Genomic DNA, 19,706 nt, shown 5'->3' with positions numbered 1-19,706 from the left:
AAAAATGAGTGGGAGGGGGGGGAGAAGAAAAGAAAGAAAAAAGAAAAAATATTACCAAAGGAAATGTCAAAAAGTCCAAACATCCCAAAGGTACCTGCCGAGGGGTAGGTAGTTTTAGGCCGCCCTAAAACTTCACAAGCTCACGAAACCACGGAGTATACTCAGGGCCCAGTTTCTAGGGCCAAGTTGTCACGTTGAACGCGGCCTTGGCCTTTGCTGCCGCCAGCTCAGTCCCAGAGGGAGAGGAGAGAAAGAAAGGGTCGAGGCCCTCTCCGCTGCGCCTCTGGGCACCCACTAGATTGCATCTCTCCCTACCCTTGTCCCTGAAGCCCAGAGGCGTCCCGGAGCTCCCCGCCGCAGTCCCTCCCCCAGCAGGCCAGAACTCGGGGAGCTGTTGGGGGGCGGGCGTGGGTGGGCAGAGCCTGGAGCGCTCCCGCGCGCGCGTGGAGCCGGGCTGCAAAGGAACCGGGAACGGAGGGGGTGGCAGCAGGAAAGAAGCTGGAAGGCGTGGAGGGAGGTGGGGAGTTGCGCGGGGACCCGGACCCCGGGGGCTGGGGGCGGGGAGGGCGGAGGGGTGGGGAGGGCGACGGAGGAGGTGCCGGGCTGCGTGTGCGCGCGCGGGCGGCAGCTGCAGACGAGCTGTGGCTCACACCCTCCCCGGCGCTCTCGCCCGCTCGGTGCAGCCGCTGCGGGGCCGAGCGGAAGGCAGAGGCCGCTGGAGACCCCGAGTGTGATTCGAGAAGCCCCTGCCCGCCCGTAGGTGAAGCTGCGAGCCAAGACGGCGGCTGCCAGCTCGGGGAGTCCGGAGCGCACGCGCTCGCCCTAGCTGCGGGGACCGAGAGCGCATCGCCCGGAGGCGACCCCGGAGCCGGCCTCCCCGGCTGGGAGCGCGTGGCATGAACGGCTACGGCTCCCCTTACCTGTACATGGGCGGCCCGGTGTCGCAGCCGCCGCGGGCGCCCCTGCAGCGCACCCCCAAGTGCGCGCGCTGCCGCAACCACGGCGTCCTGTCGTGGCTCAAGGGCCACAAGCGCTACTGCCGCTTCAAGGACTGCACCTGCGAGAAGTGCATCCTCATCATCGAGCGCCAGCGGGTGATGGCCGCGCAGGTGGCGCTGCGGCGACAGCAGGCCAACGAGAGCCTGGAGAGCCTCATCCCCGACTCGCTGCGCGCCCTCCCGGGACCCCCGCCGCCCGGAGATGCCGCGGCCGCCCCGCCACCGCCGCCAACCGCGCAGCCAACGTCGCAGGCGCCGCCGCCGCCGCCTCCTCCGCGGCCCGCTGCCGAGCTGGCTGCGGCCGCCGCGCTGCGCTGGGCGGCCGAGTCTCAGCCCGGAGCGCTGCCGGCGCCGATCGCCAAGCCAGGTAAGAAAGAGCGCACCGGCCACGGGGTGCCTGCCGGTCGGGTCCGTAGGGAAGTTTGGGGAAACGGGACCTGTCCCGGCTTTTCTCCCCGGTGAGTTCTCTCTCACTCGCCACGCTGGAAGACCCCTACAATCTAGAGCCGGCCTGGGCAGTACCTAGCCACCCCCAGGAAGGACAGTCTGGGCTGAACCAAGAGCATTTCACGGGAAAGGGGAACGTGACCGAGTTGGCGGATAAATAAAAAGCTCAGACTGGAGCCTAGTTAGTAGCTCCACGCGGACACCCCACCACCATCCGCTGATCTTCTTAGCCAAGGGCATCGGAGGGTTTTGCTTTTGGAGCTTCGGCAGGTAGGTGCAGGGAAAGAACAGGCCCGGTTACTGACTCCAGCTGAGTGCAGGTCAGGGGCGGGAGAAATGGAGTGGACTCAAAGCCCTTCTGGTTCAAGCGCCTTGGCCAACGCTTGCAATTCCGGCGAGAAACCTCATCTAGAAACTAGAAGACAAAAGTTCCAGGAGACCCCGAAGCTGCTCACCCACTGGAAACTACTCAGGACCTTTATCATTAGGCCACCCTCAGGAGTTTCTGTAGCTTAAGCCACCCAAAACAGGCCCTGCAGTGAGGAAGGTAGGACACTTCTGCCAGGCAAATCTCTGGGAGACTTCCACCTTCTAGTACTCCCTCCCTGTCTTCTCTCTGCTTTAAGAAGGAATGAGTTTTTTAGAACCCCGAAGATGGATGGATTTTTCTGTTCATTCCACACTCTTCCTCTTGCAGTGGTTTCTCTTCCCAGCCCCCCTGATCCTGTATAGACCCTAAGTCCTCTAGCACTTGTTTGAATTGCAGACTTGGGGCATTCAGTGGTTGAATGCCTAGTGTTTCCCTTTCTCTGTGGTCGTTGATCAAAGAAGAAAATCCATTTTCAGGGGTACATGAAAGGTGTACTGGTACAACCCAGGAAGACTGGTCATTGGCACAGTAGGCTCAGAGCCTTCTTATGTAGGTGGGAGCTTGGTAGATCTTTTGCCCAAATTCCCATGCCCCCTCAACGCTCCACCCTGGCAAAAGTTGGTGTTCCTGGTTTTCCTGGTTTCCTGAGAGAGTTGTTTTTTTTTTTTTTTTTTTTTTTTTTTTGTTTTTTTTTTTTAATTCATGACTCCTAGGACTCACCCCATGGTGAGCTTTGGATGAGCAGAATGTCTGTCTGGAGTTCCTGTTGATCAGTTATGGCTTTCCACGCTGGAAATTCAGGATGGCATGTTTCCATAACAGAAGGGTTGACTAATTATTTCGTAGCTATTTAGGCCCCAGTAACAAGCATTTTTCTGAGTATTGCACCCGCCCCAACATTGTACCTGTTGTCATTCTGATCTCTTCTTATTGATGGGTGTACTATCTAAGAATGGAGGAGGTGAGGAGGACAAAGAAGGTTTTGGTTTGCTTTGTTTTCCTCCTTTAGGATGGAGCCAATTACTAGTTTTGTCTTCATTCTAGAAGTTGATCTACCAGGGAAACTTTCCTGAACCTTTTCAATTCTCTTTTCTTCCCCCCCAGCATCAGTCTGCCTTTAGGTCAGTGGCAGGTGATATTTTGCAGTGCCCATTAAACAGTAACACTCCTCTTATAAGACATTAGGTTCTGGGGTCTCTGTTTAACCTACTTTTGTATTGGTTTGCTCCCATAATTCTGTTGGAAAGAAATTAATCACCCATTTGTCAGTGATGAAGCAGGAAAAGAATAGATTCTGGTTTTCCATCAGGAAGGGTCAGGATGGTTTTGTGCAGTGTTTTTGTATGAAGGAAGACAATGTGGGGTTTAAGACAGAGGGAAACTGCCCAATGAAATTCCACAATGCTGTATGTATTCTATTTTGTTTCATTCCCTGACTTTTAATGGTTGTTATTAGAATGTTTTTTATATAATAGACCACATTTATTTTTAAGAAATATCAGGTATCTTTGAAACTATAGCTCAGTGCATAAGAAGTAAGTGAAACCCTACTCCACATATACAGTAAGTTCACAAACCATAAGGAATCTTTAATACTAGAAAATTAGGGAAATGTATTTTTGATTCATTGTAAAAAATGTAATTGCTTTCAAAAGGTCTCTTTAGTATATAATTCTGGAGACTTTGGGGCTTTTTTTTTTCTTTGATAATTGCAGGTACATTTTGCAGCGTCTTTTTTCTCTCTCCAGAAATTTGAAATCCTTGAGAAAAGTGCAGAAGACTTATGCAGACTTATCAAGAAGGGAAAAACAAAACAAACAAAACAAAACAAAAAAAGCCAAACCAAACAAACAAAACAACTCCTGATGACAATGTTGTTTTGTAGCTGAGAAATGTAGAAATCTGGTTCTAAAATTCTGTTTAAAGGAACAGGGATTATTTTTATCTAAGAATATAGTATGTTGAAGATTCCTGTATTTTATGTTGATTTCCTGATGAAATCTCATAGTTTAATGCTATTTCTTCCCCTATGAATGGAAATATTTTTTCCTTTAGGGGGCATAGATTTTCCCTTCTCGTTAACTTTGACTAACTGAAATTAGTCAATTGTAATTAAGTTCAGAATCCTAATTTAAGCTTCTTTATTTATAGACCATTTGCATGCTTTAGATATTAGTGAATTTCTGTGTTTTGGTCCACTCCCAGCGGTGCTCAGGGCTTACTCCTGCCTCTGCTCTTAAGGATCACTCCTGGAGGGTTCAGAGACTATAAGGGGTGCTGGGGATTGAACCCCAGTGGGTAGCATACAAGGCCTGCACCTGCCTCCTGTATTATTGCTCTTGCTCCATACTAGTGAACCCTTCTCCTCACACTCCCTGCCCTCCAACCATGAAAATGTCCCTGAAGTGTGTACTTTCAGTTCTGAGTATTTGTTTCTGAGTCAACAGTTCCAGACAGACACAACGGACAGCTTTTCAGGACATGGCTCAAAAGAGCTGAGGCAAGTTAAGGGTCAAGACCAAGGTGAGAGAAGCTAAAGTAACTTTCAGTCTTGAGGTCCCAGACCTTCCTCCATCTCTTAACTTTTCCTCCAGAAAGTGTCCTGTGTCCCCTTAAAGGATTAAAGGATCAGAAGCCAGAGATTTCCTTCTTGGTACTTGCATCAAAGTAAATGCTTGTACACAGGCCTTTAAGATGTTCTTAAGGGAAAGAAGAGTGAAGTGGCTAGTGGAAGGGTTGTACCTTGCTTGTGTGGAGTTCTAGGTTTGATCCCCTGTGTTGGGGGTGGAGGGAAGAAAGAAACAAAATGTTCTTAAAAAATATTATATTTAATTAGAACTGAGAGCATGGTAGAGTGAGAATGCACGATCTCCTTGCCTGTTTATTTCTTTTGAAAAGAAGTGAACTTGAGACCTATAGAGAGCATAGGGAGCCAAGTTAGGAGGTTTTATCCAACTATTTTATTCTACCTCTTAGCATACTTATGGTGGCTCTGGGCTTAGATTAAACCTGTCTAATCATCACTGTTTATTTTATGTATACTAATTATCACTATTTTTAAAGAGACTGAAGCACTTGCAAAGGTAAAGGTGTTATTAGAATGCCCGGGTCAGTCTATAGGAAACCCAACTCACCTGGGTACAGATGAGTGAAATTTGAGTGGACTAACCTATGGATTTGCCTATTAAATTGGGAGTGAAGAGAGAACAAGTTATCTTGGGTCTATGCTGGGCCGGTGCTCTGGGCTTACTTCAGGCATGTTCTTAAGGTGCCAGGGATGGAATCTAGGTGCCTTCTCCACTCAGGTCCCCAACATAAGACTTTTTCAGATAAAGGTTTGGTTTTAATAAGGGCACAATTAAGAGCAGAATCAGCTGAATCAACCAAATCAGCACTGCACTTTAAATAATGAAACCAACCAAAAGAAAAGGAAGACAGAATGCAATACTCCACTTCTATGTTGCTTGCAAACCTCAGCCCAGAGCAGCTGATTGCAGGCAGGGCTCCAGAGCTTTAAGTACTGGATGCAGAAGTCTTGGACAGAGGTTTCAGCGCTGGGGCCACTGTGCTGGGCTTTCATCACAATAGAGAGACTGGCGTCTTGCACCTCGGAAGGAAGTTCGGTAGCAGTGTTAAGCACGCCAGGATTTGCAAAGCAGGCGCTGTGGGCTGAGCTTTCTCCTTCCTCTTTCGTTCTCCCCCAACCCTGGAAGAAGAGCACTAGCCCCTTTGACTGGCTTCTATGCCCTGCTTTTTGCTTCCTGTGGAGATTTAGATTTAACAAAACAAGTAAGAGACAAATTTGCAACAAAATCAGGATGCCAACATTGCCGGAGACATTACTGATGCAATTTTTTCTTGTTTATTTATCCCTAGTTTATGTTTAACATCTTGTTGTTTTATCTTGTCACTCCAGGCTCCCAGCTTGTCTGTTTTTGGGGTGGGAGTCTTGATTGAGCTGATTCCACCTTTTTTTTTTCCTTCTTCCAGAAATCAGATCTGGTAGGGAAATTTCTGAGCGCCTTGGAGTAAGTTTAGTGGATCTGGAAAGGGGTGGCAGGAGCAAACAGGAACGGTCTTCCATGACCAGGGGCAAGAGTTTCTGTCATTCGGGAAAGAGCCCCCCCCCCCATACAGTTATAAATCTGGCGAGTTGTGCTCTGGACTTGCACAACCAACTTCCCCCCTCTCCTGATGGATGAACTTCTGGGTTTAAAAGATTACTGTAATCACAGGAGGACAGTGTAAATCGAATCTGATAGCAATAACTTTCGGGGAAGGTCAGGCTCAAGTGAAATGTTACCAAGCAACAGGCATTTTGTTTGCAAAATACAATCAAAGAGCATCGATGAGGAATTCTTTGCTGAGGCCAGTCAGCACTTTCTGCTAACAGCTTTACTGACGGGAAGGAGTAAATCTTCATAAATCAACCTTCCTGGAGGACTTGGAATGCCTTTCTGGAAATGTTGCACTTCTGTCAGACAGGGAGGACCAGCCGAGCCCAGTTTTAAAAAAACAAAAATTGATTTGCCAGTCCTGCCTGCTTCCCCATTATTGCCTGTCTTGCCTTTTGTTTTCCTTCCTACTTTCCTTCAGTTATTATTACCCTTCAGGCTTCTCAATCCTCAGCTTGCTCATGTCACTGAACCCCACTCCCCCAGTCTTGTATAGTTACAAGTGGTACCGAGGGCTTGAGTGGGCTCTGAACAGGAGTGGACATGGGTGATCTTGGAGGCTAGGCCTGCGTGGCAGAGCTCACAAGTCCTTTATCTCATGGAAACTGATGAGTTTCTTGGCTTTCTTCTCTCCACATGGACCTCGTGAATGCCCTGCACCTAGTAGTCAGACCACTGTTCTTTAAAGAAATTAATAGGACGTGACAACATAAAGAGGACTAGTTTTTTGCTCATATTCTTGTCATTCTGCAACTATTAAAACAAGGCACAATCAACTACAATGATGATGCTAATTTTCTAATTGTTAGAGCATCTCCTTTTCCTGTGTGTATTTTTAAAATACAGTATCACTAATCTTTTGTAATTTCAATCATTTTTATTTTAATAAAGCTGTTACATTTTTAGCTGGGACCAGAGTTCCCCTTTCTTCCCTCCACCATATTACTTTATCAGGGCTAGAATAAATATTTGTTGTACCCTAGGGATTTTTCTTTCATGAATATATTCTAGTCTGCCATGTTCTTGAGTTTCTTGCTGCATTTCAATATAAAAATATGACCAACTGCAAAGAAAACTTGAAACATTTGCAAAAGAGTTAGTTAGAAAACTGAAAGCCTACTGGAGATGCAAGACTTGGACCATCTCTTATCTTACCTTGCATGATAGTCAGTTCACATGAGATTTTCTGCCTGCTTTTGCAAAAATGTTCTTTTCTGAGTCAAGAAAGAAATCAAAACTAAATCTATGTGTGGTACATGAAATTCACTGTTGCAAAACCATGCTTCCTTCAATCCACCTCTTGCTGAACCAACGTCCCCTCTCTCTCCCAAAAATATTGTTTCCAAGGAATCATCCTAATTCCTTCATAAGTCATTAAGGCAACATTCTTAATAATTTTTAAAAACAAAGCATGACTATTTTTACTTTAAACCACAATCACTCTCCCACCCCTTCCAGGAAGAGAAAGAATTTTAGACTATTTTTATTTCTGATTATAATTGAGGCTTTCAATCCTTCAGTGTCGAATGATTCTGCACTTCTCATGTGAAATAAAGAGTGGCAGAAAACATTTAAAATATCTCTGCCCTGTTAGAATGGGAATGAATCTACTTCTGGAAGCTCCATCTCACACAGAGCTTTTCCCTATCATTTATGACACGTTTGAGTGCTTTAGAAACCAACTCCAGGGCACAGTTAGTTATGTTATGATCTTGAAGTGAAAGTGAAAAGATAAGGACAGGAGTGACCATATATATTAAAAAATGCATAACATGGAGCCAGAGAGATAGCATGGAGGTAGGGCGTTTGCCTTGCATGCAGAAGGGTGGTGGTTCGAATCTCGGCATCCCATATGGTCCCCGAACCTTCCTGGAGCGATTTCTGAGCATAGAGCTAGCAGTAGCCCCTAAGCACTGCCGGGTGTGATCCAAAACCCAACCCCACCCAAATGCATAACATGATTTCAAAAGAAAAAGAGTTTTGTGACTTTTTGTGCTAGTAAGCATTCTTTAATTCTTTAAACACCAAAAAGCCAATGTTTTTGTGTTTTCACTTGGAATGTAAGATATTTTCTGTTTTGATGAATGTAACTGGATAGAATGGACAAACCCACCCACCGCATCTTAGTCAGAAACATTTTCTCTTTTTATGTGTCTTCAATTAGTACTTCACAAATATAGTAGGTGTTCTTAAACCTCTGAGCTGAGTGCCTAGATTTGAAGAAATTGTTTATTATAAAAAATTTCTCTAAAGAAAGTTAGATGATGCAGTCTGTAATTTTAAGTTGAAAGTCATTTGTATGCTCATTTTCTCTCCCTTTTCTCCTGTCTTGGAGTACATATGTATATATATATTTTTTAATTCATATGTATATTTTTATAGATCTGGTATTTACTTTAAAATTGGAAGCAGAACTGTTTCCCTTAGAAAAATGTTTTTTTTAAATAAAGTTATTTGCATCTTATGAAAGTCAAGAAATTATTTTAGGGGTAAGTCTATTTTTGCATTATAAAAACTATAAATATAAATGAACATTTAGTAAGATTTAAAAAAAATCTAGATATTTAAGCATTAGAAGCTTAATAGGTGTTTTTAAGAGCAGATGAAATAGATTTTTTTATAGTTGAATCCACTGAGAAATATTTTATTTATTTATTTATTTTTCAGATGAAATAGATTTATTTCTCCTTTTTACCTGGTACTTTTTACTTTTCATGCTGAACTTATATACCAATAGTAAAATTCTGTCTGTTGAAATTATTCTTACTCTTTAGGTTCTAGGAATGAGGGTGTCCATTTTGAGAGAGAAGAGGACAAAATTATTGGGGAATATATCCTTTTTCATTTAGTTAGCAGTCTCACATTTCTGTATCTAGAAAGGCCTTTGTGTTTTAAATCAACAGGAACCATTTATGAAGTTCATTTGAGAAAAAAAAATCAAGAGATGTAAAGAAACACCCGCTATTCAATTACACTTTATCACTAGGCTTAAAACTCAGCCTCTATAATTACTTGTGAACGCCTGTATGTATAATAGAGTAATTTATAGAACATCTAGTTTAGGCCTAAAAATCCCACCAATACTAGACATCATAGTGCCACAAAACTGCAGGGATACTTTAGGCTGTCCACGAATGGATAAGTCCAAGTCGAAATGCAAAGTAAGAAGCTAAGTAACCTTTACGCAGTCTGGAGGTGCCAGTGGTCTTGGAGCTTGATTGTGGTTCTGCTCACTCAGCCCTTAGCAGAATATCTTATGGAACTTCAGTGCATGAATGCATAGGCATGTTCAGTTGTGTTTTTTAATGCCTGTCTTTTCTTTGAACACAGTGTAAAGAATACAGAGCCCTGCTGGTTGGAATATTTTGAATTTGTAGCTTTCATTCCTGTGGCATCCTATTAGCTCCTCTCATGACTTACTTTGTCTGAGTCATAGAGAGGCTGATTCTTCCAGAAACCTATGGAGAATGTAGATGAATCAGCTCCAGCCAGCTTGAGAAGGAGCCAGAAGCAGGGTCTGCACTATCCCTGGCTCACTGTCTCTGGCTTGTACTGTACAAAGGCAGTACAAGTAAAAAAGAAAGAAGATTTTGCCATTTTTTGGGGGGTGGTGTTCATGGTTGGGCACATGGATGCATCTAAGATTCCACTGCATTCTGTTCTAAGAATAGGAAAATAGGTACAAAAAATATTTTTATTCAGTTCATTTAAACCCTTGGCTTCTTGAGAAAAACAGTTTTATAATAGATGTTACATCAGATTTGGGCTAACATTCTAAACTTTGAATCACTTCTAGAGGTGCCCTGCCATGGAAGAGTAGGTTTAGCTAATACATATAAAATCTTTTTTTGGTGGGGCCGGAGAGATAGCATGGAGATAAGGCATTTGCCTTGCATGCAGAAGGTTGGTGGTTCGAATCCCAGCATTTCATATGATCCTCCTAGCCTGCCAGGAGCGATTTCTGAGTGAGAGGAGTAACCTCTGGGCGTTGTGTCGGGTGTGACCCCAAAACCAAAGAAAAACTTTTTTTGGGTATTTTTAGTGCTTGATACATATTCAGGTGGATTTTAAAATAGGAAGCTGGACTGTAGGACCATAGAGGTAGTTAGTACAAGGGTTGAGGCACTTGTCTTAACACACACATGGCTGACCTGGGTTCAATCCCCAGCCTCTTGGAGCCTATTAGGAGTGATCCATGAACACAGAGGCAGGGCTAAACCCTGAGAACTGCTGGGTGTGGTCACCCTTTCCCCTAAAATAGGGAGCTATTTGTAGGTCTAGCATCCCATTTTAAAAATAGCTAGTTTTTTTTTTTTTTGTTTTTTTTTTTTGGAGGTCAGAGTGATAGCATAGTGGTAGGGCATTTGCCTTTCATATAGCTGACCCAGGATGGACCTGAGTTTGAACCCTGGCATCCCATATGGTCCCCTGAGCCCAGAACAATGTTTGAGCACATAGCCAGGAGTAAGCCCTGAGCGTCACAGGGAGTGGCCCCAAAACAAAACAAAACAAGCAAACAAAAAAAGCTAGTTTTTTTTTTAACAAGGGTTTTTTTTTTTAACTCCTTACCTGAAGTTTTATATTCTCTTCTTTAGAAAGACCAGTTTCTTTTGCTTGAGAATGAAAAGAAAAACTGGACACCAGGGCTAGATTGGCCATGCACGTGCTTTGCATGCTCGAGCCCTGGGTTCTAGCCCCACACCATGTGGTCCTCTAGCACCACCTGGAGTGAACCCACAGCACTATGCTGAAAATAGCCCCCAAACATGTAGAATGTAGCTCCCACTGAAAATGCCACTATTCTTTAATTTAATTTGATATTGTCGCAAATTAATCTTCCTTTAAAAATATATGGTCAAATATACTTACATTTTTTTACTGTTTTGTTTCTGGTTTGGTTTGATTTGGGTGACTCATGACTTACTCCTGACACTGTGCTTGGGTATCCCTCCAGGTAAGGCTTGAGGGAAGGACCATACATGGTACCAGGGATCAAAACCAGTTTAGCAGCATTCAAGGTTGGGACCTTCCCCCTTAAATGATCCAGCCTACAAAATTTCATATTTTAGCCTTTTAATAGTGGTACTGTTTAAAGGTCTTAAGTTTATTTACAGTGCGGTCTCACTCCCCTTCGTTTCCAGAATAGTTTTTGTCCTCTTAAACCGAAACTGTGCCTGTTTAACAACTCCTTATTCTCACTGCATTTCCTCCCTGATTTGTCAAAGAGTTTGTCTTTGAATGTACCAGTTCTAGGTACAGGATATAAGTAGATTATTATAATCTTGATCTTTTTGTGATTGGTTTATTTAACATGTTTTCCAGCTGCATTTTTTCTTTGTTAGCTTCATTTTTATTTTGTTTTTATTCTTATTCAATTTTTAAATTTAAGCATCACATTTATAAGGTTGTTCATAATACAGTTGTTTTATTTCCCCACAGATAAAGTTGTTCATGATCAAGTTACAGTCATATAGTATATAAAAACTTCACCAGTGCTTTTTGCCTACCACCAATATCCCCAGTTTCCCTCTCACCCTCCCCATGCCCTCTCCAATTCCTGTCTCTGGGGCATACATTTTGCCCCCCCCCTCTCTCTCCCTCCCTCCCTTTTGTTTCCTTTTAGACTTTGATTTTCAATACAGTGCACATTTCCCTCCACCAGTGTCTTCAGTTTCCCTCCCATCCACCCTTCCCTGCTTGCCTCTGGGGTAGGCATTTTGCCTCTCTCTCTCTCTCTCTCTCTCTCTCTCTCTCTCTCTCTCTCTCTCTCTCTCTCTCTCTCTCTCTCTCTCCTTTCTCACTTTCCCTCCTTCTTTATTTTTGATATTGTGGTTTTCACTATTACTAATTAAGGAGTATCATGTATATCACTTTTTTCCCTTTCAGCACACCCAGTTCTTGTCCAGAGTAATCAGTTCCAATCATCACTGTAACCATGGACCGTTCACTACCCTAACTGCATTCACCACTCTTTGTGGCAAGCTTCTACCATGGATTGGTCCTTCTAATGCTCATCTCTATTTGGGGGGTATTATTATTATCATACTATCTGTTATTTTTCTTATATTCCACAAATAAGTGAGATTATTCTATATCTCTCACCCTCTTGATTCATTTCACCCAGCATAATAATCTCCATATCTATCCATGTATAAGCAAATTTCATGACTTCATTTTCCTAACAGCTGTGTTGTATTTCATTGTAGATTCACTACACAGTTTCTTTAGCTACTCATCTCTCCAGGCACTTGGGTTGTTCAATTCCAAATTCTGGCTATTCTATACTAATAGTGTTGCAACATAAGAATACAAGGATTTTTCTGCGTGGTATTCTTGAGATTTTAGGGCATATACTTAGGAGTGGTATTGCGAATCATTTGATAGCTCAATTATTAGGTTTTTTTTTTTGAGAAATACCAATACTGTTTTCCAAGAAAACTGAACTAGCTTTCTCTTCCACCAGCAGTGAATGAGAGTCCCTTTCTCTCCACATGTTTACCAGCACTTGTTCTTGTTCTTTGTGATGAGTGCCAGTCTCTGTAGTGTGAGATGATTTTTATTGTTTTGATTTGCATCTTCCTGATGATTAATGATATGGAATATTTTTTCATGTGCTTTTTGGCCATTTGTATTTTATTTATTTATTTATTTATTTATTTATTTATTTATTTATTTATTTATTTATTTTGGTTTTTGGGTCACATCCGACAGCGCTCAGGTGTCATTCCTGGCTCTACATTCACTCCTGGCAGGCTTGGGGGACCATATGGGATGCCGGGCTTTGAACCACCATCCTTCTGCATGCAGGGCAAATGCCTTACCTCCATGCTCTCTCTCTGGCCCTGTATTTTTTTTTGAGGAAATATCAGTTAATTTCTTCGCATTTTTGAATGAGGTTAGATTTTTTTTCTTCTTGCTAAGTCCTGTCAATGCACAGGGTTAATTTTCTTGTGACAAGTTAGAATTTGGTTTCCTTGTGAGACTGAATCATCCCATTTTATGCCTGGACTGCACTTATTTACCTATTCACCCACTGATGGATTTTTTGCTTGTTGCTATCTTTTGGCCATTGTGAATGCAGTTACTATGACCGTTAGTGTTCCAAACTGGCATGTTTGATGTTGGACTAATGCTGTCTGGCTATGTTGGCATCTCCTTGTCAATGTACTTTGTCTCCCTAGCTAGATAACACCTTTACAAGTGAGGGACAATCTTATATTTCCTGCTGATTTCTACCCACCAGACTTTTTAGTCACAGTGATACTAATACTTAATGCTGATAATAATAGGTAGTGAAAGCAAAAATTCAATGGGGAAACTGTTTAGAAGTCTCTGGCATGGAAACAATATTTTATGTTCATATTTATCCAGGAACTATTTAGCTTACTTGTTCAAGCTCTAATGAACCAGGCAGGGGCCAGTGTCCAGTGGTGTGGTCAATTTGGCGTTGAGCCAATACTCTGCCACTGTTTACTCAAATTTTCTTTTAGGGTTTTTGGGCCACATCCAATGGTACTCAGGAGTTTACTCCTGGCTCTGTGCTCCGAACTTGCTCCTAGAGGCTTGGGGGACCATATGGATACCAGGGATCAAATTTGAGTATGTACCAAGTTGGCCATGTGCAAGGCAAATGCCCTACCCGCTGTGCTATCGCTCAGGTCCCTGTCCATTCACTTTTAATTGTTTCATGTTAGAGGAACAGCAGGACATATATATGGGGGTGAGGAGTTGGGAGAATTTAGGTGGTTCTGGCTGACTGGAGTGTAATTTCTATGTGTTTTTATTTTTATTTTCTGTTTTGGGGCCACACCTGGTGATGCTCAGGGGTTACTCATGGCTGTGCATTCAGAAATCACTCCTGGCTTGGGAGCCCATATGGGACCCTGGGGGATCAAATCCAGGTCCATCCTGGGTCAGTCATGTGCAAGGCAAACACCCTACTGCTGTGCTATTGCTCTGGCCCTCTGTGTGTTTTTGATGCTGTTTTTGATCAAGGGCAAGTAAAAATAAATAGGAATGAAAAGCTGTATCCCCAGCTTTTTTGCAGGGGAGAATAGATCAGATTTCTCTTACTAAAATAGGTCTTTTGTGCATCTCTTGAGTTGTTATAGAAAGTGAAGATAGCTTAATAGTATAGGTAAACTGCCAATGATCTTCACATGGAAACTTTATATTTTGTATTGGAAAATGAAGCTGCTTACTGAAATGAAAATTTGAGGATAAATGTGAATTGGGATTGGGATAGTTGTGTCTGCAAGGTACATACACATTTGTATCTTTTTTTTTTTTTGGATCACAACCGGCAGCACTCAGGCATTGTTCCCGGCTCTACACTCAGAAATCGCTCCTGGCAGGCTCAGGAGACCATATGGGATGCCGGGATTCGAACCACTGTCCTTCTGCATGCAAGGCAAATGCCTTACCTCCATGCTATTTCTTCGGCCCCCACTTTTGTATTTTAACATTTTTCTCAGTGGTGATTTGTTTGCCATATATTTATTGCCCTACAAAGAAACAAAGTTTTGTCTTTCAATTTTCATTAATATCTTGTTCATATCAGAAAAAATGGTCACAAATGAACCTTTGTTTAAAGTTTTTTTCCCCGCCTCCCCCCACCCCCGTTTAAAGATTTTAAGGAAAAACCACCACAAATAGGAGGAACTCTATTTTAGAAGCTTCTTTGATGAACTTTCACCAGGGACTATATACACATAATCAGGAGAACCTAGAGAAGGCGTTGATGAATCTATTCAGGCAGGGCAGATGAAAATGCAAAAGGCCTTATCATTGACAGACAATTGGGCCATTAATAGTTTTGATCTTATGATCAGTTACATTAGCTTTGAGTTGAACACACCTGGATATGTTTTACCAAGGATACAAACCCACTTGTTTATAGCTGGTTCAATAATGTTTGTTATAACATAATGTATGTTTCTTGATTATAAAGCTTTTTTAGAATTTGTACTGCAGGCCATGCTGTCTTGTCCACTCTTTCCTGCCTAACTGGCCCTGTCATACCAGCCCCTTTGGAGTCATGCTTATAGTCAGAATGTCAAGTGCGCAACTGACATACTTCACGCAGCGTGCGTGTGCGCAGACACACACACACACACACACACCACTTACAAACTTAGTGGTTTTCTTTTTTTTGTGGGGAGGGTCACACCCGGCGGTGCTCAGGGGTTACTCCTGGCTGTCTGCTCAGAAATAGCTCCTGGCAGGCATGGGGGACCATATGGGACACCGGGATTCGAACCAACCACCTTTGGTCCTGGATGGGCTGCTTGCAAGGCAAACGCCACTGTGGTATCTCTCCGGGCCCTACACTTAGTGGTTTTCTAAGAAAGGTAACAGTGAATTCCTGCCCAAAGGCAGGAGGGGAAGGTGGGTAGGAGGGAAGAGGGCATCAGGGAGGGTGAGAGGGAAACTGGGGATATCTGCTTACCATGTTAGTCCTTTCTTGAAAAAGAAAGATGGACTGCAATGTAGGAAGGCTTCTCTTTATCCGTAGAAAAGTCATTAACTAGTTACTCTGCATGTTACCTGGTGAAGTAGAGAATGAAGACTTCAGGCTATAGGAAATGCACTTAGGACATTAAAATTCTGTGTATCCATGTAGGGTTAGGGTCTTGCTCGGCAATAGTGCACTTGATCACATCCAGCCACCCCTTTTGCAAAACAAAGCTCAGTCCTGCATCCTCTGTCTCTGGAGAGGTGAGAACTTGGGCAGGCAACCTGGGTTGTAGATCCAGAGCTACTGTGTGTTGGAGGTGAGCTTCTCTGTACATGCCACTCAGAGAAGTCACTACTATGTGTCTAGTTTTTATTTTCAGGTAGGGGAGTATGCAAATGTGTGTGTTTGTGTATTAGAATATGCATGCATTTGAGTGTGCATATGTGTATGAAGGGGAGTGTGTGAAAGTGAGTTTGCATGTATAAGTGTGAGCAAGTGAGTGTGACCATGCACAGTCTATGTTTTGTATGAATGTGTGAATATATTGTATGTATGAAAGAGAGTGTGACCAAATATATCTGTGAACAAACTTGTGCGTATGTGTGCATGTATGTGTGAGTTTGATGTGCAAGGGTGTTGTGTATGCAAAGAGGAGTGTTTGTGTGAGTTTGTGTACATATGTGTGTATATGTGTGTCATGAGCATGTGAGTGTGTCACGTGTGAGCGAGTCAGAGGTTATGTTGCTATTTCCAGAGATAAACTTTGGATGTTCTTGGCAGCTGGGGGTGGGTTATGACCCATCAATAAACATCTCTCCTAGCCACAGATGGGCCGTGCTTTCTGGGTTACATCTGATCCCCCCCCCCAATTCCCCACCATCTAGGAGAGGATTAACTAGCTGTCCTCTGCTTTTCAGATCTGACTGAGGAACGGCTTGTGGATGGCAGCACTCCCGACAACCCAGAGGCTTTCAGTGACAAAGACACCGACCAGAGGAGCTCCCCTGATGCTGTGAAGAGCAAGAGCAGCTTCACCCCCGAGAGCCCCGAGATTGTGTCTGTGGATGAAGGCAGCTATGCCACTGTCCAGAAGAACGGGGGCAGCTCAGAGGGCCGCCCAGACAGCCCCAAATACCATGGGGAGCAGAACCACCTCCTGATCGAGGGCCCCTCTGGAACTGTCTCTCTGCCTTTTAGCCTGAAAGCCAACAGGCCACCCCTGGAAGTGTTAAAGAAAATATTCCCCAACCAGAAGCCCACAGTGCTGGAGCTGATCCTGAAGGGCTGTGGCGGGGACCTGGTAAGTGCTGTGGAGGTGCTGCTGTCCAGCCGGGCTTCTGTGTCCGCAGCAGCTGACCGAACTGCCACCGAGCCCGAGGGCCTAGTGCTGCCCTCGAATGGGCACATCTTCGAACACACCCTGAGCTCCTACCCCATCTCCTCCTCCAAGTGGTCCGTGGGCTCTGCCTTCCGAGTCCCTGACTCCTTGAGGTTTTCCGCTGACTCCACTAACGTTGTCCCCAGCCCCTTGGCTGTGCCTCTGCAGCACCCGTTCCCCCAGCCGCCCCGGTACCCTCTGATGCTGAGGAATACTTTGGCGAGAAACCAATCGAGCCCCTTTCTACCCAACGACGTCACCCTGTGGAACACGATGACGCTGCAGCAGCAGTACCAGCTGAGGTCCCAGTACGTCAGCCCCTTCCCCAGTAACTCTGCCAGCGTCTTCAGGAGCTCACCTGTCCTCCCCACGCGTGCCGCCGAGGACCCCCGGATCTCCATCCCCGAAGACGGGTGTCCTATGGTGTCCAAGCAGTCCATGTACAGTGAGGAGGACTACGACGAACGGTCCGACTCCTCAGACTCTAGAATACTCAACACGTCATCCTAAAGTAGGGGTGGATGGCTGCAGGTGACATTTTCTGTGTATTTGAACCCTGCCACCCAGCTTCCCCAGGAGATTTCACTTCCCATGTGTTTCCCCTTTCCTTCCTTCTGTTTGACAAAAGGGACTTGCTTGATTCTATACATTCGCAATAAAAACATAACTTATTTAATTTCTTGCACTTCACTGGAAAATGCCAAATAGCTCTGCTCTGTGGCTTTAGTGCTGAATGTTTGTTGTAAAAGAGCATCCCATGCTAATAGTCTGGGGGAAACTGGGTCCACAGAAGATTTATTTGGGATGTCAAGGTGATGGGTCAGCCTTGCTCCTCTAATCAACCTGGAATGTTCTAGAAGATAGTATACTTGAATGCAATTTTTGTCCCAGAGGATTTCTCATGATATGCAAACCCTAAAGGATGAGCCAGGTTGGATGGCAAATGGACAGTAAACAGGGGTGTTCTATTCTTAAGCTAAAGATCCTTCTTGCATTGTGAAGAGACTGCCCTAAAGTGAACTGCTCACGTGCTTATTTAAGCTTGGACAGTTTTCTGAGACAAACTCCATTAAGAATTATTCTTTTCACATGGCTGAATAGAAACATGTGTAATGTCAATGTAAAACCAATCACAGCTGTGAACTGCATGAAATGTGTTGTGAAATGAACACAAGATTAAGCTTTGTCAGGTTAATGTAGCATGCTAAGGATTCTAGAAAAAAAATAAACTAAGGAACTGATCTTGGTTAATGTCATTTCTACTTGGAGAAAGAAGAGAAGATCTCTGACGTAAAACCTGTGATCAGGACACCCTGTGTCAGTGAATGAGAAATAGTTATGGCCAAATTGTGAGGGAGGTGCGCTGAGAAAGAGGATTTTATTCATTTGTCTCCAAGAGGCAGAAGGATAGAATGGATTCAGCCCCCTACTCATTTATTTGCTTCTTCAATTGTATTTAATGAGTATCTGCTGTGAAATTGTCATTGTAATTTTTTTATTTTGTTTTGTTTTGTTTTGTTTGGGGGGCACACCCAGCAATGCTAAGGGGTTACTCCTGGTTCTGTGCTTAGAAGTTACTCCTGGCAGGCTTAGGGGACCATATGGGATACTGGGAATAGAACCAGGGTTGGCTGCATGCAAGGCAAATGACCTATCTGCTGTGCTATCATTGCAGCCCCCTGTTACTGTATTTTATGCACCCTGGAATTCAAAAGAAGCAGAGATCACAAGAATCTCATTTAATCACAAGGTAAAAATGAAACAGTAGGAGTCAGGGAAGATGGGAAATGCTAGGGGGAGAGAGAGAGACAGAGACAGAGACAGAGATAAACAGAGACAGAGACAGACAGAGACAGAGAGACAGAGACAGAAATTAACAGCCAGGAGCTACAGCTCCTGTGTGTGAGGGTCACAGGCTTTGCATTCAGGACAGACAAAGTCCTTTTGGAGAACATACTGTTACGGTCTAATGGAGAAACACCATAAAACATTGACAGCTAGGACCCCTTCTGCATTTGAAAAACACTTAAGGGTGCTGTATGTGCATAACTCTTGGTCATTTAGAAATATATATATACGTTGGTGTGTATAATTTTATTTGGGGCCTATATCTGGCTGTCTCAGGCCTTCCTTTTGGCTCTGTGCATCAGGGAGCACTTGGGATCATATGTGGTACTGAGGACCAAGCCAGGGTTGGCTAGATGCAAGGCAAACTCCTTATTTCTTGTATTCTCTCCAATTTTGTCCAGATATTTTTAAAAGAGAAATTTCCAGCTGTGATGCTTAATGGTGCCCACACTTTTTTCTTATTTTATATTTTTAATATATTTTTATTTAAACACCATGGTTACAAGGTTGTTCATAATACAGTTTCTTTTTCACATATAAGTTGTTCATTATTGAATTACAATTATACAATGTATAACAAACTTCACCAGTGCACATTTTCCAACACCAATGTCAACAGTTTCTTTTTTGTGTGTGTTTTTAATTAATATCTTTATTTAAACACCTTGATTACAAGTATGATTGTAATTGGGTTTCAGTCATGTAAATAACACCCCCTCCTTCACCAGTGCTCACACTTCTTTCCTTTCTTCAGAGTGCTCCAGAAGAAAGATGAGTGCTTAGGTGAGAGAGAAACTCAGGAATATGGCAGGGAAAATAAGTAAGTGTCTACTGACAGGAATACCAGGAGCTCTGAGCTGGTGTAAAAGAAGCTCTATGGGTCTCTGTAGTCTCCCAAAGAGAAGGGCAAATCCTCTTGGCTTTAGATGCTTTCTAAACTTGAGGGAAAGAGTTGATATCAGCTGACCCCCACCCTTATATGGGTCCCTGGAAAAAGGAAATATTTTAAAGAAGAAACTTCTTTGCTTTGGGG

At 43.7% G+C, this 19,706-nt stretch overlaps 1 protein-coding gene across 1 annotated transcript; it reads left to right on the top strand.

Annotated features, from left to right (window-relative positions):
* Positions 1–896: 896 nt before the first annotated feature.
* On the top strand, positions 897–17,378 carry DMRT3 (doublesex and mab-3 related transcription factor 3). The gene is made up of 2 exons (XM_049773469.1): positions 897–1,365; positions 16,365–17,378. The coding sequence occupies exons 1-2, from the start codon at positions 897–899 to the stop codon at positions 17,333–17,335; spliced, it is 1,440 nt and encodes a 479-aa protein (XP_049629426.1). The 3' UTR covers positions 17,336–17,378.
* The last annotated feature ends 2,328 nt before the right edge of the window (positions 17,379–19,706 follow it).

Source organism: Suncus etruscus, chromosome 1 (genome assembly GCF_024139225.1).
Source record: "Suncus etruscus isolate mSunEtr1 chromosome 1, mSunEtr1.pri.cur, whole genome shotgun sequence".
NCBI lineage: Eukaryota > Metazoa > Chordata > Mammalia > Eulipotyphla > Soricidae > Suncus > Suncus etruscus.
The sequence above is the reverse complement of the archived record's forward strand: the minus strand, read 5'-3'. Positions and strand labels throughout refer to the sequence as shown.